At 40.4% G+C, this 18522-nt stretch overlaps 1 protein-coding gene across 1 annotated transcript in view; it reads right to left on the bottom strand.

The window, feature by feature from the left end:
* Positions 1 to 665: 665 nt before the first annotated feature.
* The window catches only part of EFHB (EF-hand domain family member B), a 48366-nt gene continuing 30509 nt past the window's right edge, over positions 666 to 18522 (bottom strand). The window contains exons 8-13 of the mRNA XM_066584969.1: positions 11484 to 11551; positions 10627 to 10781; positions 6146 to 6332; positions 4949 to 5107; positions 4619 to 4800; positions 666 to 1975 (exon numbers count right to left, since the gene is read on the bottom strand). Of these exons, the coding sequence (XP_066441066.1) occupies positions 1808 to 1975; positions 4619 to 4800; positions 4949 to 5107; positions 6146 to 6332; positions 10627 to 10781; positions 11484 to 11551 (919 nt within the window). The 3' untranslated portion in view covers positions 666 to 1807. The remainder of the gene's footprint in view (positions 1976 to 4618; positions 4801 to 4948; positions 5108 to 6145; positions 6333 to 10626; positions 10782 to 11483; positions 11552 to 18522) is intronic.

The raw sequence follows: 18522 nt of genomic DNA, 5'->3' as shown, positions 1-18522 counted from the left end.
CGTTAGGTGCTCAGTCATTAATACAATCCTGTCAAGCATAATGTATATTACATCAAAATACAATAATTACCCCAGTTGCTAATTTTCCTCTGTTCTACCCAACCCTGTTAGCATTTGTGCCTTTACTAAAAATGGTCTGGATGGTTCTCCTCTCCACGTACAGAGGGTGCGGTTGACGCTAATGGAAGGAAGGGAGATACATTTCAAGCTAAAAGTGAATGTTTGTTCTTGGCGCTATGGAGACATCATAAATTACACAATGGACACATAATATATATATATATATATATATATATATATATATATATCACTCTTCAAGGGAGAATGTGAGGATAAATATGGGGTAAATATTTTTGGAGAAAACCTTAAAAACATAGCGTGAGAAAATAAGGAAGAACATTATTTTTTTCCTATGTCTATCTTTCCCTAAAAAGACCTATAAAATTAGCTGACACCCTCACCAATTTTAAATAATAGGAAAGCTCCGTGTGTTCTGAAAAAAGAAAAAGAAAATATTTTGGGGCAAAGAAACAAAAGAAATTCAACATTCCAAAAGGTCAAGTTTTGCTCCAGCCATGAAAGCCCTAAACACCTCGGGTCCTGAAGTGGTAACTTCAAAAACTGGGGCTTAAACATATGTAAATAATAAAACAATGTACATGTAATAAGAATTGAATAAAATACAGTTTATTTACCCAAACACATATGGCTTATCTATATATATAAAGGCGAAAGCCCTCACTGACTCACTGACTGACTCGCCACTAATTCTCCAACTTCCCGATGTCATAGAAACATGAAATTTGGCAGCATTGATTATGTCCAAAATAGGAAAAGCTAATGGGTCGCAACTCAATTATTCAATTCAAGCGCAAAAGAATTAGCGTCCAAATTTTATGTACGTAATCTAATTCTCTCACTTCCCAATGTTGTAGAAACATGAAATTTGGCACAGGCATTGATTATGTCATACATAGGAAAAGCTAATGGGTCCCAACTCGATTATTCAATTCTAAGCGCAAAAGAACTAGCGTCCAAGTTTTACATATGTAATCTAATTCTCTCACTTCCCGATGTCATAGAAATTTGAAATTTGGCATGAGCATTGATTATGTCATAAATAGGAAAAGTTAATGAGTCCCAACTTGATTATTCAATTCTAGCGCAAAAGAATCAGCGTCCAAATTTTATGTACGGAATCTAATTCTCTCACTTCCTGATGTCATAGAAACTTGAAATTTGGCACACGCATTGATTATGTCAAAGATAGGAAAAGCAAAGGGGTCCCAACTTGATTATTCAATTCTAGCACAAAAGAATTAGCGTCCAAATTTTATGTACAGAATAGAATTCTCTCACTTTCTGATGTCATAGAAACTTGAAATTTGGCATGAGCATTGATTATGTCATAAATAGGAAAAGTTAATGTGTCCCAACTCAATTATTCAATTCTAAGCGCAAAAGAATTAGCGTCTAAATTTTATGTACGTAATCTAATTCACTTCCTGATGTCATTTTATATAAAGGAAACGTCGCATGGTTACCTCCACGTGGTGTTTCCTGGGTAACGCAAAGAACCATGCAAAATGGTGAACATATTTTTTTCCTCGGTATCTCTAAAGTAACCACGACTTCATAAGATTTTCCGTGTGAACACCAAATAAACACCACTACCAAATTAACTCGGGCGAAGCCGGGTATATCAGCTAGTTTTCCATAAGATTCATGTGGAATACTTTAACAATACAAAAGTAAATTGGCTCATCAATGTATTTCCGGGGTAATGATATTTTAATAGAATTTCATGTCAACCAATGGAGTATAATTTGGTGTTTGAATGCACATCATCTAAAACACTCCTCATCGTCTCGACAGATACTTCTCCTTTTGGATGTCGCTTTGCAGCCAATTTCCACAGTTCTTCAAAAGCGTTATCTGGAATATTGACGCCAATATTGTGTAGAATTTGTGCAATCTGTAAAAAAAAGGAGAATGTTTTCCCATGAAATCAATATTTAAGTTTTTTTGGGACTAGGAATTATTTTCCTTTACAGGAGGTATACAAGCATGTATCACAAGCTAGAGAGGGCTACCTCCAGAGTACCTCCACTTAGCAGTATTGAATAAACCACGTGGACAAAGCCATCTTAAGGGCTCTTTTACATTAGGAAATTTGCGCATTCGCAAAAAAGCCACAACTATTAGAACCAATGGTTTCCTATGGAAACGTTAAGATGGAAGGAATTTTAGCCACGCCAAAAATTCGGACCTAAAAAGAAAGGAAATCAATGACTGAAATTCACCCAACTCAAATTCCCTGCTGCGTAAAAAACTAGGACCTGACCTATCTTTGATGTGCGATGCGCGGGAGTTTCCATAGAACCCTGTGGGAGCTGGACAAAAAAGGAGAGGGAAGAGAGTGCTGCCGTGCTGCCAAATACAGAAACACGTTTTAAATGTCCCACTGTACGCTCCTGTTTCCTTCATCTACACAGGACTGGAGGGATTTCCCCGCAGTGGGGAGAGAGCGAGATGAAGGAAGTCCCCGGGGTACCCCCTTCATCGCTGGGGACTCCCTTCGTCTCGGCAGGGCTGGAGGGATATCCCTTTAGCAGGGAGAAAGGGAAATCCCTCTCCCTGGCTTCTATTAACCCGAATATATCAGGGCAAAAATATACATATAGCATCCTTGCATTGAGATTTTACTAGACCTTTTTGGTTGTTATTTGTGCAACTCTAATACAGCTATATTAACCCTTCAGGTGCTCTTACCATCAAGGATTTATTTGTATTTCAGTGAAGCAAATGCTTACATCTGAATGATGCTATTCTAATCAATGCATTCATGCTATTGTGGTAATTACATAGGGAGAAGAAATATATTCTAGTACTAGATCATAAACTCTCAGTATATCTACTAAACTGTCAACGACCAATCATAAACCTTTTGTTCTGACAGTCATCAGCTGTTACTAATACAACACTGACAGTTGTCGGACAAAAGTACTTAAACTATATTTGTCTACCATCTTGAAGATTTTAACCTCACAATGATATATGATTGGCCAACAATAAAGATTGGACATGTTAGTAATCACGTTTATGGTGTAACCTATGACTAATTTATGCCTAGGCATTAATAATCTTATTATTATAACCGACACACCTAGGGTTGTATTTGTTAAAAGTAACATCCATGTGACTCCTTCTGCCAAACACCGGCCTCAGTCTCATGTCATACATGCATGCATCAGCACTGAGGCCAATGATTGGGGACCCCCTCTATGAGTCAGAACAGAGTACCACTCTAAGGGCTCTGTCACACGGGTGCATCGGCGCCCGTGTTACTGCAGGAAGGAGACGGCCGTACCTGAAGACGGACATTTCTCTGCAGCGTCGGGAGAAAGAACATGTGACCGGCTTCATTGCTGGTCATGTGTTCTTTCTTCAGCGCTGCAGAGAGACGTCCGTCTTTAGGTACGGCCGTCTTCCTCCTGCAGTGAGGGCTCAGTCACACGGGCGCATCGGCGCCTGTGTACGGGTGCTGATGTGCCCGTGTGACTGAGCCCTAAGAGCAGCTCTTGTTCTAGTGAACTCAAGCAGTCCTCGTATTAAATGGACAGTGATTGATTTGAATGACCGAGGAAATCAGATGTTTGCTAGAAGCACCGAGAACTTAACTCACAGCAGTTCTAAAATGAAAACTGTTTTTTAATGAGACAACCTCATTAAAAAGAAGCTGTCATCAGGTTTTCATAATGCAGTCTAAGATAATGTGGTTATGCCGATACAGACACTGCACTAACCAATGTACTCGAAGTGGAATAGTACCTTTATAATCTTCATTTGAATATGCAAATGAGGGGAAAAGAGTCTGATTTTTGGAGAAGAGTCAGATATTTTTATGCTCACCAGAGAAAATCTAATTCCTCTCCAAAAACCCCAGACTGGATGGACAGGCACGCAAATTTTCTTCAGTCTTAGCAAATCTTGTGCAAGCAGGGAAGGTTGTGTCTAAGTACTATCGTTTCCCTGGACCTGCACTAAGTTTTTGAGTTTAATGCGCCTGAATTCTGTCGGCCATTAGTTTATCACATGACCCGAGGTCCAGCAGTTTCATTCTTCATCCTGTTATCTGCAACTATATTCTGCCTAATATAAGTAAACTACCCGCTGAACAGGTAGTTTACGTACATTAGACTTCATACGGAACAGCACTGTGAAGAAAAAAATCCATTATTTTGCGAATGCAATTGAAACAAGTTTTTACACTCTGGCCTTACATTTGCAGAAGGTGTTATTGCCTAGCCCATGGCTTTTGAGAGGGCTGATGCTAAACACCAATGATGCTCTTTACTCCGCTTGGAGTAAAGCCCCATATACATATCTATAATACTGCATGTAAAAATCATTCAGATTATACAAAAAGAGGACTCATGCATATGACCTTTTTTCGGATCAACAGCATACTGATCCTAAATATGTTGGCAACACTTCCTAGTTTTGTGCATGAGGACTACATGTACCGTATACCGTGATATACATTGTAATCAATGACCACTGACAACAATTAAATCAAAACGACAGGACAACAATCACACTACACTCTACTATATACCTCTTCCTTTGTCCGTGATTTAAAAATGTCACGTTCGTAGACCATGTGTTGAGTAAAGATGGATGGATACAACAAACCAAGAGCATTAGACTCATCCCCATAATTAGTTCTGTCACTGATCCTGTGAAATCTAGGCGGAGCAAGATCTGTTCGAATGGTAGGTATGCCATAGGTCTTCATGCCTGAGTAATAAAAATAAATACAGTAAAATGATCGGAGATTGTACTAGACACTTGTAGTGCTTGTTTTCATGTTCAGAAAGTTAATAAAACAGGATAATATTCTTTTTGCATGCACTATAATACAGGACTGTAATTAGACTGCACTTACAAGAAGATTCTGGTCTTCCGACAACAGCATTTATCCTAGAAGATGAGGTCTGGTAAAAATCAGGAGCTTTGTTTCCCCTTGAAAGACTTCTGAGTGTCTTCTCTGATGCCCCTTCTTCTAAAACTAGATCTTCAGGTTTCAGTTGACCTTCAGGTGAGACTAGAGACGTTTCCACTTTTAGTTTTCATAAAGAATCTGTACTGTTATCTAAATGCTAAAAGTGACCCTCTGAGTTTACACAAAAATGTAATCTCTGCATAGTAAGAATACATGATGCCCTACTTTTCATGTTGTAGACTTGCTACTTCATTGGCCCCTTTTCTGTCACCTAAGACAGCTAAAGCTCTTTTTAAACTACTAGAGTAATAGCATATTGCTAGGATATCCCTTTAAGATCAGTAGGGGGTGCCATAATGCAAAGAATGATTGTGAAGAATGACTAGATCAGTATCCAAGTGATATGCCATCCGTTTGAGATGGGAATACCCTTTAAAAGTCAAGATATATGAATCTAATAGGGTACAAAAAGAAAAATCAGTTTAGGCAAATACAAAGCCTAAGAGAAAAAGCCATGCTTTGCAGTTGTATTTTTCTTTCCCTACCCTACTGCGTGAGTTGTCTTGACTTTAACTGCATCCTAGTTGGAATTTATACAGTTGTTGCATGGTTCCTTTTTAGAGTAGGAGGTATTTCATATAGCTGTTCTAGGTCTGCAACTTTTCCTATTATTTGGAGTGACTCACTTGTTGTCCACCTCTATACTATTGATGACCTTTCGTCAGGATAGGTCATCAATAGTTGATTGGCAGGGTTATGCCACTTGGCACCTAAGCTGACTAGATGTTCTCCCAGCAGCTATACGTGTGTATGGAGCAGGAAGCAGATAGCCTATGTACACTTGGCAGTGACCCAGGTTCATAATGTAGGCACTGTTCCCATTGAATTGATCGGCCAGGGTCCTGAGTGGTAGACTCTTGCTGATCAGCTATTGATAACTTAGCCTTTTGAATACACTATTGAACCTCATCTAACATTCAGATTTTCCTGCATAGCTCTAATGCAGAGCGAGGTCCGACACATGTTTTTAACACTATGCAGAACAGAGCTCCGATGTCGGAGGCCGTTCTACATATATATGTAGTATGCGGCACATCAACGTAAATGTGAAGAAATAAATATTAGGGTTATTGCTCTTACCTTGATTTCCAATTGACATTTTATCTTTCCAGTTCAAAAAGTTTGCAAACTCTATAAAGTTAATCAACCCATCTCTGTCTATATCACAGTATTCTATTAAGGAGTCCAAGACAGCAGGATTAATATCAAGGCCAAATTGGTCACAGGTCTTTTTTAAATCATCCTTATCGATTTTTCCATCTTCATTCTAAGCAAAAATATAAAAATCAATTAAAAAAAAGAAAAGTAATTTATTTTTTGGTCACACAGGCTAATTTTAAATATGTTCAGTGAGAACTAGTAACAAACAAACAAGGAATGATGAAAAATATCTGCATTCCATTTCAGGCTAAATGCATGATTATAAGTATTAAAAACATTAGTAGCAGGAGGAAGGTGCAAAAGGCCCATTGGGTTTATATTACCAGTCCACAATTGAATTGTCAGTGAATAGATGAATTGAGGAACACCATAGTTTGAAGAGAATGTCACCTATATTTTGATTTACTAATTAAAGTCAGATACTGATACAAAGTTCATTTTTTCTGATTTGTTTTTATTCTCTGTAGATTTTTTTATCCTGTTTTCCATACATAATTATGGAAGGCCATTGAGGGGTTCTCTCAAGTACATTGGTAGCAGCGGGGAAGTCAAAGTATATAAGAAAAAAGCCTCAGTACTTACCTCCTGCTGCCTGATGCTCCCTGCTGCGCTCTCCCGATCCTCCGGTCTTCTATTGACAAGATCTGCAGCAGTCAATAGAAGGCCCAATGTGGACGTCTGACGTCGTCCTGTGGCGCTGCTTAGGGCTTCTAACATAGGAGACAATGTGACAGGTTTACGGGACATCACCAGGCCTTCTGGCTGAAGACATCACCTGTCAGATGCTGCAGTGTTGGACCGCCGAAATGGCAGTTCGTCTCCACAATGAGTATATTTTATAGTTTTGGGCATGGGGGGCACAAAACTATATAAAATACATAGAATTCAGAGATACATTTCACAGAAGCTTTGTGGGCCATATGATCTTGTATACTGGAGATGACTCGTTGCCCGCTATGGGATAATGTTATATGCATGTGCAGGGAGGGGGAGGAGGTGTGCTGTGACTATCATGTATTGTGAATGGTGGATCCTGTGTTATCTATATATGGATGTTTTCTTTCATTATAAGCCTAGGGGTGATGATAATAAGTTGACTGATGAGAAGTGGTCTCTACAGAATCAGAATCATCTGACTATTACTAGGCTTAGTGGCCTGAGTGCAAACTGACGGATTTCAGAATTTTTTAAAATATTACTACTGACAAGGAAAATAAACAAAAAAATCACCCAAAATTCTTTAAAAAAACATGTTTAACTAAAGACTTTACTTATGTAATAGGTCATTTTTTTTATGCGCATTTTTATGTACATTCAAGGTTGAATAACCTTGTAAGTATACTGAGCCATTTATCACAGGTTTTCAGCTACAGACTGTAGACAAAGACGTACTTAGAATTCTGCAGCTTCAGAGCTGAAATTAGTTTATGGTCTACACTGAATTTCTTTAAGTGATGTGCAGTCTGAAAAGTGTCTTCATACGGTATAAGGCAATACACAGTACTTTGGTGGAGGAGAAACAAATACCCCAATTAATTTATAGGAGCTCAGTTAAGGTGTTTAAAATAACCTGCAGAATTGTGAATGCAGTTCTGGACCGAGTCTTTATTCACACAAGTGTTTTTACACGGCTATTTCCTCGCGTTTTCACGCCAGCAGAAAAACGTGACCATCTGAGGCATTGGCTTCCAATGTATTCGTTCACAAGTGCAATTTTGCATCGCAAAAAATCATCTGTCGTGAAAAAATAGTCCATATGCTGCCGATTCCGGGGGTCGCTTTTACATGCAGCCGGAAAACATAGTTCTTGATGTATCTCGCGGCCGGAGAACGCTGGTGGATCCAATAGACTCCTATGCGATCAGCTATGAAAGGGAGTTCCGTGAAAACGTCCGGTCGATATACGCCACTATGTGATTCGGGGCTCGGCGTATTGCTGTCGGGCGGGGAAAGACAGCTTAGCTGTCTTCTCCTTCCCGCCCCAGCTTTCTGAATGGGGAGGAGGCGGGACTGAGCTCCCGCCCCCACTCTGCCCCTTGCCACTGTTTGCAATGAGAGGGGCGGGGCAGAGCTCAGCTACGTCCTCACCCTCACTCATTGCAAACAGCAAGGGCAGGAGAGGAGAAGAGAAGGAGTGTAGCAGTCATGCTGCTAAACTCCCTTCTACCTCCCTTATCCGGCAGCTATCATTGTCTCCCATAGGAGTCTATGCAGCAGCCGGCGTGAAAGCGCCTGACCGTGCTCTTTTTTTACGTCACAGAAATATGCCCCTGTGCACTGATGCATTGTAAACCAATGCATCAGAGGGGCAGCGTATATTGGACAGGTGTGAAAACCCGGGTGATATACGCCCGTGTGAATAAGCTCTTATGTACATATTTGTATTTTATTCTGTAATTTCATTTTACCTATTTATGTCATTATTTTTTTAACCATCTAAGTCCCCCGTGACGTCATATAAGACCTCTGGGGGACATTCATATGTTTTTCTTTTTTTTATTTGACACTTTTCCACTGTAGCATCCATAGGATCCCTAGTTACAGGGAAAAACATCCCCCTGTAGTGACAATAGTCACTGGCAGAGCTGATCAGGGTCTGCTATGATCCTGCAGCTCTGATGTACAGTGGAAGTATAGTCAGCATCAAAACAGACAATTACTTAGTAGGAGGGGGGTATGGTGTGCAGAATCCCCCTCCTTGAAGTGAAGACTCCAAAGTTTTTCACCGAAAAGTACACTTAGCATAAGTTTTCAGTACTTTTATTCATAAAAGACAACGCGTTTCGGTGCCCAGACAATGGCACTTTTCTCAAGCCTTGGATTCTGGACACCATACCCCCCTCCTACTAAGTAAGTGTCTTTTTTGTTGCTAACTATACTTCCACTGTATATTCTTGGTAGCACAGTATCCGGCAGTGCAGGAATTGTTTTCCTAACAACATATTGTTTTCTTCCTTGAGGGGCTCTCTGTGCAAGAGAAACCCTCGGTATGTCCTGCAGCTCTCCTTACCCTTAAGGATTGGATATTGGTGCCTGAAGGATTTTGAAAACAGACCTTGTGGCGCACTTTATACCATTTATCAAGCAGCTCTGATGTGGCAGGGAATCCCAGGGCTCAGGTGACCGCCGGCTCAAGCAGTGAAAGTTATACTTCCGCTCTCACTTTTTAGTACATAGTGCTTATTGAGCACTGTGTACTAGGGATAGAAGAAGGCAGAATAGGTTTAAAACCACTCCTGCCTTCTCCTTCGGGTTCTCAGCTGTCACTAACAGCTGACAACCCGACCTGCTTCTGAGTCATTGCAGAAGCTGGGGCTTTAATCTCCCGCTGTATTTGTACTATCAGCTGGGATTAAAGCCCAGGACTAAGCGTAGTGAATTTACTGTGCTTGGTCCTTAATGGGTTAAAGCTACTTTTAGCCCTATAAGCTAAGCTTGTGGGCTGAAAATAGGTGACCCGCTGAGTCTGGGAATGTAAGTGTTATACATACCTCCCTCACCATTTCCCCAGTATGAGCGCTGAAAGCTGCCACTCAATGCACGCGCTAACAAGTAGTCATTCTAATTTTATAATGGGTGGACTACTTAGTAGCACCACACTGGGGAACAGAGTCTCTTTAACATGGCTGTGGATCTCTATACACCACGATGGTATTTTTCCCCTTCCATTTCTTTAGCACTGAGCTTCCTACCTTTGAGGGCGGCTAAAGTGCCCGTGTGGGGCTGTCAGAGCTGTGCCACCACCTGCGAGTTGCAGAACAGAGTGGTGTGGAGGTGCATGATAGAGCTTAGAATCAAAGATGGCACTCACTCCCTATGTTGGCACCGTCTTCTCTGCCAAACGCTGGCTATGTCCACCAGAGCAAGTGGAGAACCGGTCCTTCTGCATCCGGACCTCTTCATGGGCCACATAAAATGATGCGGTGGAATAGATTTGGTCAGCGGGTCTTGAGTTTGACACATGTCTTAGATAGAAGAGTACTGACCTTCACACAGATCCTCAGAGATATAGGTGAAGGAAGGAACCGCACAAACACAGGACACGCTCAGGAAAGGGCAAAAAAAAATTCTAAATATTATAAATACTTGAATTTATTTGCCCTACATAATATTTTGAATTTATTGGCCTCTTCATAATATATGGTGGTACATGGAAGCACCCTATAGGGGAACACAAAGTGCCAATAACTTTACAGTATAGAGCAGGAGGGAATCCTCATGCCTCCATACTGCTCCGTGGACATGGCTCTGCTATGTGCATGATGTCTTGCAATATCTGCTTCTATCATTTTCTTTAAAGAACCCTCGAATTTTACTGACAATGTATTATTCGACTTCTATATATTTATTAAGCAAGGACAAACAAATACCGATACTTTACAATTAGTACAGCAGCCAACCTTGTCATAATGCCTGAAAGCTTCCAGTAATGAGGTAAAGTTTTGATGGTTTGTTCTCTTCAAGTGTTCCTGAACACTTGCCAATATGGCCCTTTGCCTGTCTTTTCCACGCAGAAAATCTTTGGGGGCTCTGTAGTGAAGAATATCTCCAACTCCTTGAAGACAAGAATGAGAATATACTTTCTGTTTTGGGAGAAAAATAAAAAACAGACTTCTTAGGCCCCCTTCACACGAGCATATGCGCATTTGCGCGTGCCTGAGGGCAGAATGAATGATGCATTTTTGCGTGCACATTGGCCTATATTACTGCACTTTTTGCAGTCGCAAGGCATATTCAGTTGCACGTGGCAAATAAATACACACTAATTGAAATGGCTAATTAGTCTTAATGAGTTTCAGATGTGTCCGTCTTCCTGCACAATTACATACTGTTTCCCCACTCCTTACATATTGCACAGTCATTTGCTAATCCCCATTGACTTCTAAGAGGACCTTTGGTGCGTATGTGAACAAACCCATTGAAATCAATGGGTTTCATTCTCTGACTACATGCAAATATGCCCGTGTGAAGCTGGCCGTAATCTAATACAAACCCTTTAGAGATAATAGTTCAAAAAGTATCAAGACTTTAATATCATGTACCTAACTCTCACAAGGAGATGTCTAACAGCACATCAGACCTCCGTGGGGAGTTTCATGTTAGGGCCCTTTTACACGGACCGATGATTGTGCATTGTTTTATGTCTAATTTATGTCAGAAGTACTCAGACTTTGCACTTTGCTCACTCCAGAGAAGTAAGGTCTAAAGATGACATGAAAAGTAAAATTATATATTCACATTCAAAAAGAAAAATTACCATATTTTTCAGGTTGAAGCAGAATCCCAAAAGTATGATCAGCCGGAACTTTCAAAGTGTCTGCAATGCTGCGAAGTATAAGAGTGGAGATATCACAGATGTGGCATTTCATTAGTCAGTGTTGTACAATTATCTACATTTTTATAGAGGATATCTTAGATGTTGTAGGTATTTCAAGAACTTCCTGTAATACAACAATTCCAAATTGTTTAACATCTCTGCTTGCTGTCAATTAATGGGAACCTTCGTTATTTACTTCCAGTGGATACAAATCAGTCCACAAATGTGATGGACACAGAAGGACAGGAACAATTAAAGTATCTTTACACAGGATGACTGTAGGGTGTATAAGCGCCCGGCAGGCAACACATCGACTATCCCATCCATGCTTTAACACAGGAACGAGAGTCGCTCTGTGAATGGAGGTGGAGCGGCTAGAGATCTCTTCTGGCCACTCGCCTCCAATCACTACAAACAGGCCGCCGTTCATAGATAAACCACTGGGTGTTTGCGCAGGCCGATAGTCGCTTGGGTTTTAGGTGAGCCGAAAACCTAGTGACTTCGACAAGTGAGCAGTTTGTCGAACAGTGCTTGTTGGCGGCTCCGTGTACACGAGCCAACTACTACCTGAAATCGCTGTTTCCAGGAATAATTCTGTAAATAATCGCCCCATATCTTGTAACAAGTCAAACACCTGAGGCATATTACATAAGCACAAGATATTTTTTTCCTTGGCAGTAACCAATGAAAGTTTCCATAAAATTATAGCAAGCAGCGATCTTTAAAACTATGATGATGTAAAATTTGTATGTTTTCATTTGTTATAGTAATAATATATGTATTCTATTGTGTATATATATCTTTTCATATGTTTCTCACATCAGCCTATGCAAACACGCATATATATATATATATATATATATATATATATATATATATATATATATATATATATACACACACACATTGGTATATCTTTGTTCTTAGTAAATAGCAGCATCTAAATGGTTAAATTGCTCTGTACTGTACGCTGGTATGTATGTACAAGATGCTTCTCATAACTCACGCATTTTTCCCTTCGGAAAAGCTGTCTGAGAGCGCTTTGGGGCCCCCACCACTGATAAGAAAAGCTACTATAATGAACACAGTATAAGTTTAAGTTCTTCTTGCTTAGTTAGAAGTCATGTGTTTTAATAGTAACACACACCTTAAAGCGTTAACGTATGTTAATCATTAGAAACTAGAGCCTATTGTGAGTTCTTATGACTTTAAGGGCATGTATCTCTATTGCTACATCTTTTAGAGTATATATGTACTATGATGCTGTTAATAAATCGGAAGCATACTGATTTTGATATGAGCATTGTGTCAGTCTCCGTTACTCTACATGCACACACTTTTCAATAACCAATTTGGATCAGTACAGTGAAATCAGAAGGACTCATTGGGGTTCTGATAACATATTATACATTTTATATTTTACTAGGTGATATGCATTGCATGGCGATTTTACGAATAGTAGTTCTGGAATATGCAAAGCGGGCCACAAAAATGAGCCCAGCATTACACTCTTATGAAAGCTGTCCAAAGGAAAATTTGTGTTGCCTATAGCCACCAATCACAGCGGAGCTTTCATTTTACCTCAGCAGTATAAGAAATAGCAACCAATCACAGCGGAGCTTTCATTTTACCTCAGCAGTATAAGAAATAGCAACCAATCACAGCAGAGCTTTCATTTAACCTCATCTGTGTAAGAAATGAAAGCTGAACTGTGATTGGTTGCTTTTGGCAACAAAAATGACAGGGGAAGTTAGTGAGTTTTTGATTTTTAATTATGCCAGTGTTTGGCTGGTGCTGAGGAATGCTCATGGAAAATTTCACTAAAATCAGACCAGAACTGTGGATTTGTAAACGACATAAACAAACAAAATTTTTTTGCGTTTTTGTGTTTTATATATAAGATTTGTCAAATTGTAATAAACTTTTAAAATATTGCTAGATGCCAAAAAACTGAACCAAGCCTGGTTTATTGGATGTGCTAGACTACAATTCAGGTCACAAGGTTCATATGTGCAAGACTAGGGGGTTAGCTCTAGGGGGTGCATTGGTAGCAGTCCGGGCCCTGGAACCTTAGGTGGCCCAAAGGCTTCTCTATCATATAAAGGGCACACGGATGGTTGAGGGGCCATGGTACATATTTTGCATTGGGGCTGCCTACATGTTGCATCGATGGGCTTCTTAAGAAATCCGACAATGCAGAGAAAAGTTGTGGGGAGCCCCCTGTGCTGAACTTTTGCGTTTGGGCTCCTGAGCCTTTAGCTATGCCTCTGCAGAAGACCTGTAGTGGATGATGGTTGTAACCAAAATCTTTACTATAAACCCTTTCCAATCCACTGTCTGACGTCTAAAGACATTCTGATTGAAGGCTGTACAGTTCCGATTTCAGAAGCATCTGACAGGGTATTCCTACTGTATATTACTGGCTGCTCTGTTGTCGGGGGCCTCTCCAGCATGTCCCATACCGCAGTATTGGCTCTAGCCAGCAGATGGCGCTATTGTATAATGGCAGAAAGAGAAAAGCCCCTAGGAAACCCTGAATCCAAAATTGGATTGCAAAGGGTTAAGGCCATGTTCAGATGATTGATCTCTCAAGTTAAAAAATTTGACACTGATTTGATAGAAAATCTGAGGCTAAGGCCTCCTGCACACGGCGGAATATTTGCTGCGGAATCTGAAGTTGGTGTCCGCACAGCGAATCTGCAGCAAATACCGCCCGTTATTTCCTATGGAGATCCGCTGCTTCCTACACACAAGTGGAAATCAGTTGCGATTTCCGCTCACGGAGGAAAAATCGTAGCATGCTCCATTTTCATGCGAGTTCCCCACACACGGATTCCATAGAAGTCAATGGAAGGCGTCCTACCCACGGCCCGTTTGAACAGGTCTTGGATTGCGCGTCATCGCCTAGTGACGGCGCAGGGAAAACTTTTTTACTTTTTGAATCGAGCTGCCGGGTCCATCTGCAGTACAGAAAAGACAGCAACAGAGCAGGTAAGCTCTGCCGTGTGCAGAGGCCTAACTTTCTGCTCCGGGTTTGCACTGCCACAGATCCACATGCAAATTAGCAAATATAATGTGGCTAATCTGCATGTGGCTCCCTCCATGGCTTCTGTATAGAATCCGCCTCAAGAATTTTCATGCCAATTATTTTTTTTCCTCTACGACAAATGCACATGCGGAATCATAGAAGTAGAGTTGGAAGGGACCTCCAGGGTCATCAGGTCCAACCCCCTGCTTAGTGCAGGATCACTAAATCATCCCAGACAAATGTCTGTCCAGCCTTTGTTTGAACACTTCCATGGAAGGAGAACTCACCACCTCGCATAGAACTACACAGTCTAGTGGGGAGGACCAGAGTGGCGGTACTGGAACAGAGTTTGACTTACCTGGTAAGCAATTGTTTTTTTGTATTTTTTTATGTCATTTCCCCTCTTTAGCTAGATTTTGTTTGATCTCGGACAGTCCTTTTAAACATACAATAATATTCAGTTAATCATATGTGGCTATTACTGAGAAACGCTACTAGAAATGTGCTTTATGAATGCGATACTATATGTGAAAAAAAATAAAAAATAGCGATACTATATGTGAAGCTGTCTTCTCTTATGTCTCCGAAATTACAAAAAATCAAGTGCTGAAAACTACCCCCGAAACTTCAAGGGAGTCTTTTGATATCTTTCGAGTCTATGCATTTCTGTTCAGACACAAAACTCAAACACTTATCCCAGTAGCCGTTGCTCAAGTCACAGGGGTGGGCTGCATTTTCTATTGAAGGTATGAAACAGAAATTCATTGATGGTAAGGAATGCATTGTAAACTGATCCATGAAAGTGCCTACTGCAGGGTCAATAAGCCGTAGGAACCTGTATAGGGCAGACAATAAACCTGCACTCACCGTGCTAATGGTCAGAATGAGACATCAAATTATATTTACAGACACAATTGCAAGTAGAAAATATGTTATATTACAAATAAATACATATATAGAAAATGAAGTCGTCTTAAAAGTGCCAAGTTTGGACAAAGTCTTTATAGATTCAGGTTGCAATACATTCATGCAGCAGCAGGCATATCGCCTGTACAGTGGGCAGAAAGGGTGCGGGCTACTCAGGCTAAGGCCTCTTTCACACAAATGTCATTTTGACAGAGAGTAGGTGCATATAGAAAACAAAATTCTAAAAACCTATGGTTTCCTATGGTCTTTCAGATGAACTATTTTTTGACGTGCTTAAAAAGATAGCAGAATAGGCGCAATATTTTAATGCTGAGATTTCTCTCTGTCAAAAGATAGGACTTGTCCTTTTTTTACGGCAAAATGCTAGGGGCTCTATAGACTCCTATGGGAGCCGGCGAGGGGAGGGGAAGGGAGTTTAACACTGCAGGGATGAAGGGAGTCCCCGCCGTGGGTACTTATAGTAAATCTTCACCTTTTACTATTATGTTGTTTTTAGGTCCAAACTTCTGGGCTAATCAATTTCTCAGTATATCTTTATACTGGTTGGGGCTCCCTTTTTCTGATACAGAGGTCCAAATCCCCTGCATGCACACAGATTTAAAAAATAGTATGCTGCTATCTGTTACTGCCATAGAAGGAATATGGGAGTTTATTGTCTTATTATAGCATTCAAGCTATGCAGTAAGGTCTGTCACAGAGACAGGAGGAGAGAGGAGAGGGTGTGATGTTAGATAGATAGATAGATAGATAGATAGATAGATAGATAGATAGATAGATAGATAGGAGATAGAGAGATAGATAGGAGATAGACAGATAGATAGATAGATAGATAGATAGATAGATAGATGTGTGATAGATAGATAGATAGATAGATGTGTGATAGATAGATAGATAGATAGATAGATACATACATACATACATAGATATGTGATAGATAGATAGATAGATAGATAGATATGTGATAGATGGATAGATAGATAGGTATGAGATAGATAGATATGAGATAGATAGAGTAATGTAGAGACTTCAGGCTATCAGGCCTTGGGCCTAACTCAGCTTCCATTGTATGGTTGAAATTTGTAATTTGTCAGGAGACTGGGAAAGATGAGTTTAATGTTCAATCTCACACCATCACAACTACCAGGCCTCTGCTTTGATGTACATATGTCTGTAGGAAGTCCTTTGCTCTGGTGGAAATCAAATTAATCAGTGGCAGTTTGATTCTAAGTGACCCCAGCTGGTGTAGCAGTGACACCTTACACAGTTCTCATAGGCTTCTCAGCTGCCAAACCCACAAAGGATATTTGGATGTATGAAGGTCCCTGCCCGATATGAATTATATTTTCAGAATCAGGCGGGCCCGTTGAACAAAACGTATCCATACAGGTTGCGGTACTAGCTCAGTAACACCCTCAAACTACATATCCCCATACCTGGTTAAAATCTACGCACCATGCTTGATATCAATAAATAGATAAAATCATGACAAGAAATATGGCAGGCATATCTTCTCAGTCAGAGAACCTCGTGCGGAGATATGACTGAAAATGGGGAATTATGATTTTGCAGAGCTCCTAGGAATCCAACCCTCCCTTCTCTGTGTGACCTCAGAGGGGGTGGGGGAGAATGTGTGTACTGAGAGATCCTTTAAACTACGGGGCTACACAAACCCTAATTGTCAATCCATGGGGATTTGCTGAGTTATATGAACTGTCCCTTCGTTTTTGGAACCTTGCAAATCAGACCATTGGACCGATATCCAAGTCTGGTAACTTTCTTTTAATTTCTCCTGTTTTTTTCAAAGACTGCTGAGTGTGTATTACCTGCATTTCCTTATTCTCCCATGTAACAATCTTTTTTTGTACATCTTTGTACATATCTATATTTTTGCACTGCTAGACCTTTTCTAGAATAAATCTACAATTTATCAGTTAAGCCTTGTCCGTTTTAAAAACGAACCATAACTCCGAAGATTGTGTTCATAATTCATGAGTCTGGGTCCCAGCTTCCCTTAACAGCTGGTGGTGGCAGCGTGTATTTGTGTGAGTATTGTAGACTTCTGGAGTGCAGTAGAACGGATCAGGTGGATGATTTGAACTTTCGCTTTCCATGCGTGCAGAAGCCCGGGAAAGCTGGGTACAAATCAGCCTGTATTCTAACAACTTCAAGCTTGCAATACTGCTAGAGTGATCGATCGAGGCTCTGCCGTGACAGGGAGTAGAGGCAAGGCGCTCGGAGTAGTTGATCCATGACTAATCGGGGACAGAAGCGGGATTGATAGGTTTCGTCCCCTCTGCTCTCTCCTTCTGTCTATGTGACAAATTGACAGTTTAAAGTCTCTACATTATAATATCTATCTATCTATCTATCTACCTATCTATCTATCTATCTGTCTCATATCTATCTATCTATCTATCTATCATCACACCTCCCCTTTTTAGATTGGCGAAGGTGGTTGATATCTACAGATCACTTCCAAAACCCTTTCCTGTCCCCTAATAAGGGGGAATTCAAGGGGAAAGTATGTCAGCTCAACTTTTCTAGTGTCCTAAATGGCAGCTAATTGATACTGAACAGCGGGGGGACACTTTCTCAATCTCTTTATATCACAAGGTCCGTTTGCACCAGACAGATATTGTTTGAATGGGCAAATGAAGTCAGAGCTAGGGCTTATTCACATGGGCGCTCATAGTAACATAGTATGTAAGGTCCAGAAAAAGACATATGTCCATCCAGTTCATCCTATTACCCCCAATGTTGATCCAGAGGAAGGCAAAAAGAACCCCAATGAGGTAGAAGCTAACTTTTCCAATTTTGCTTGTGCAGCCTGTTTTGACAAGCAGATACATTGTTGGCTCGTTCAAACAAGAAATCATTTAGTCCACATTCGTTGCATAAGTGAATGAAAGGGACTGAATGAGCGCTATTTAAACTGAACAATAAGTGAACGAGCCAACGATGATTTTTATGCCTGCGTAAAATGAATGTCGAACAAAAAGTGAACAATTATCATTCGTCGTTGGT

Source organism: Eleutherodactylus coqui, chromosome 12, assembly GCF_035609145.1.
Source record: "Eleutherodactylus coqui strain aEleCoq1 chromosome 12, aEleCoq1.hap1, whole genome shotgun sequence".
NCBI lineage: Eukaryota > Metazoa > Chordata > Amphibia > Anura > Eleutherodactylidae > Eleutherodactylus > Eleutherodactylus coqui.
Note: the sequence above shows the minus strand (reverse complement) of the source record. Positions and strands in the feature narration are given on the sequence as shown.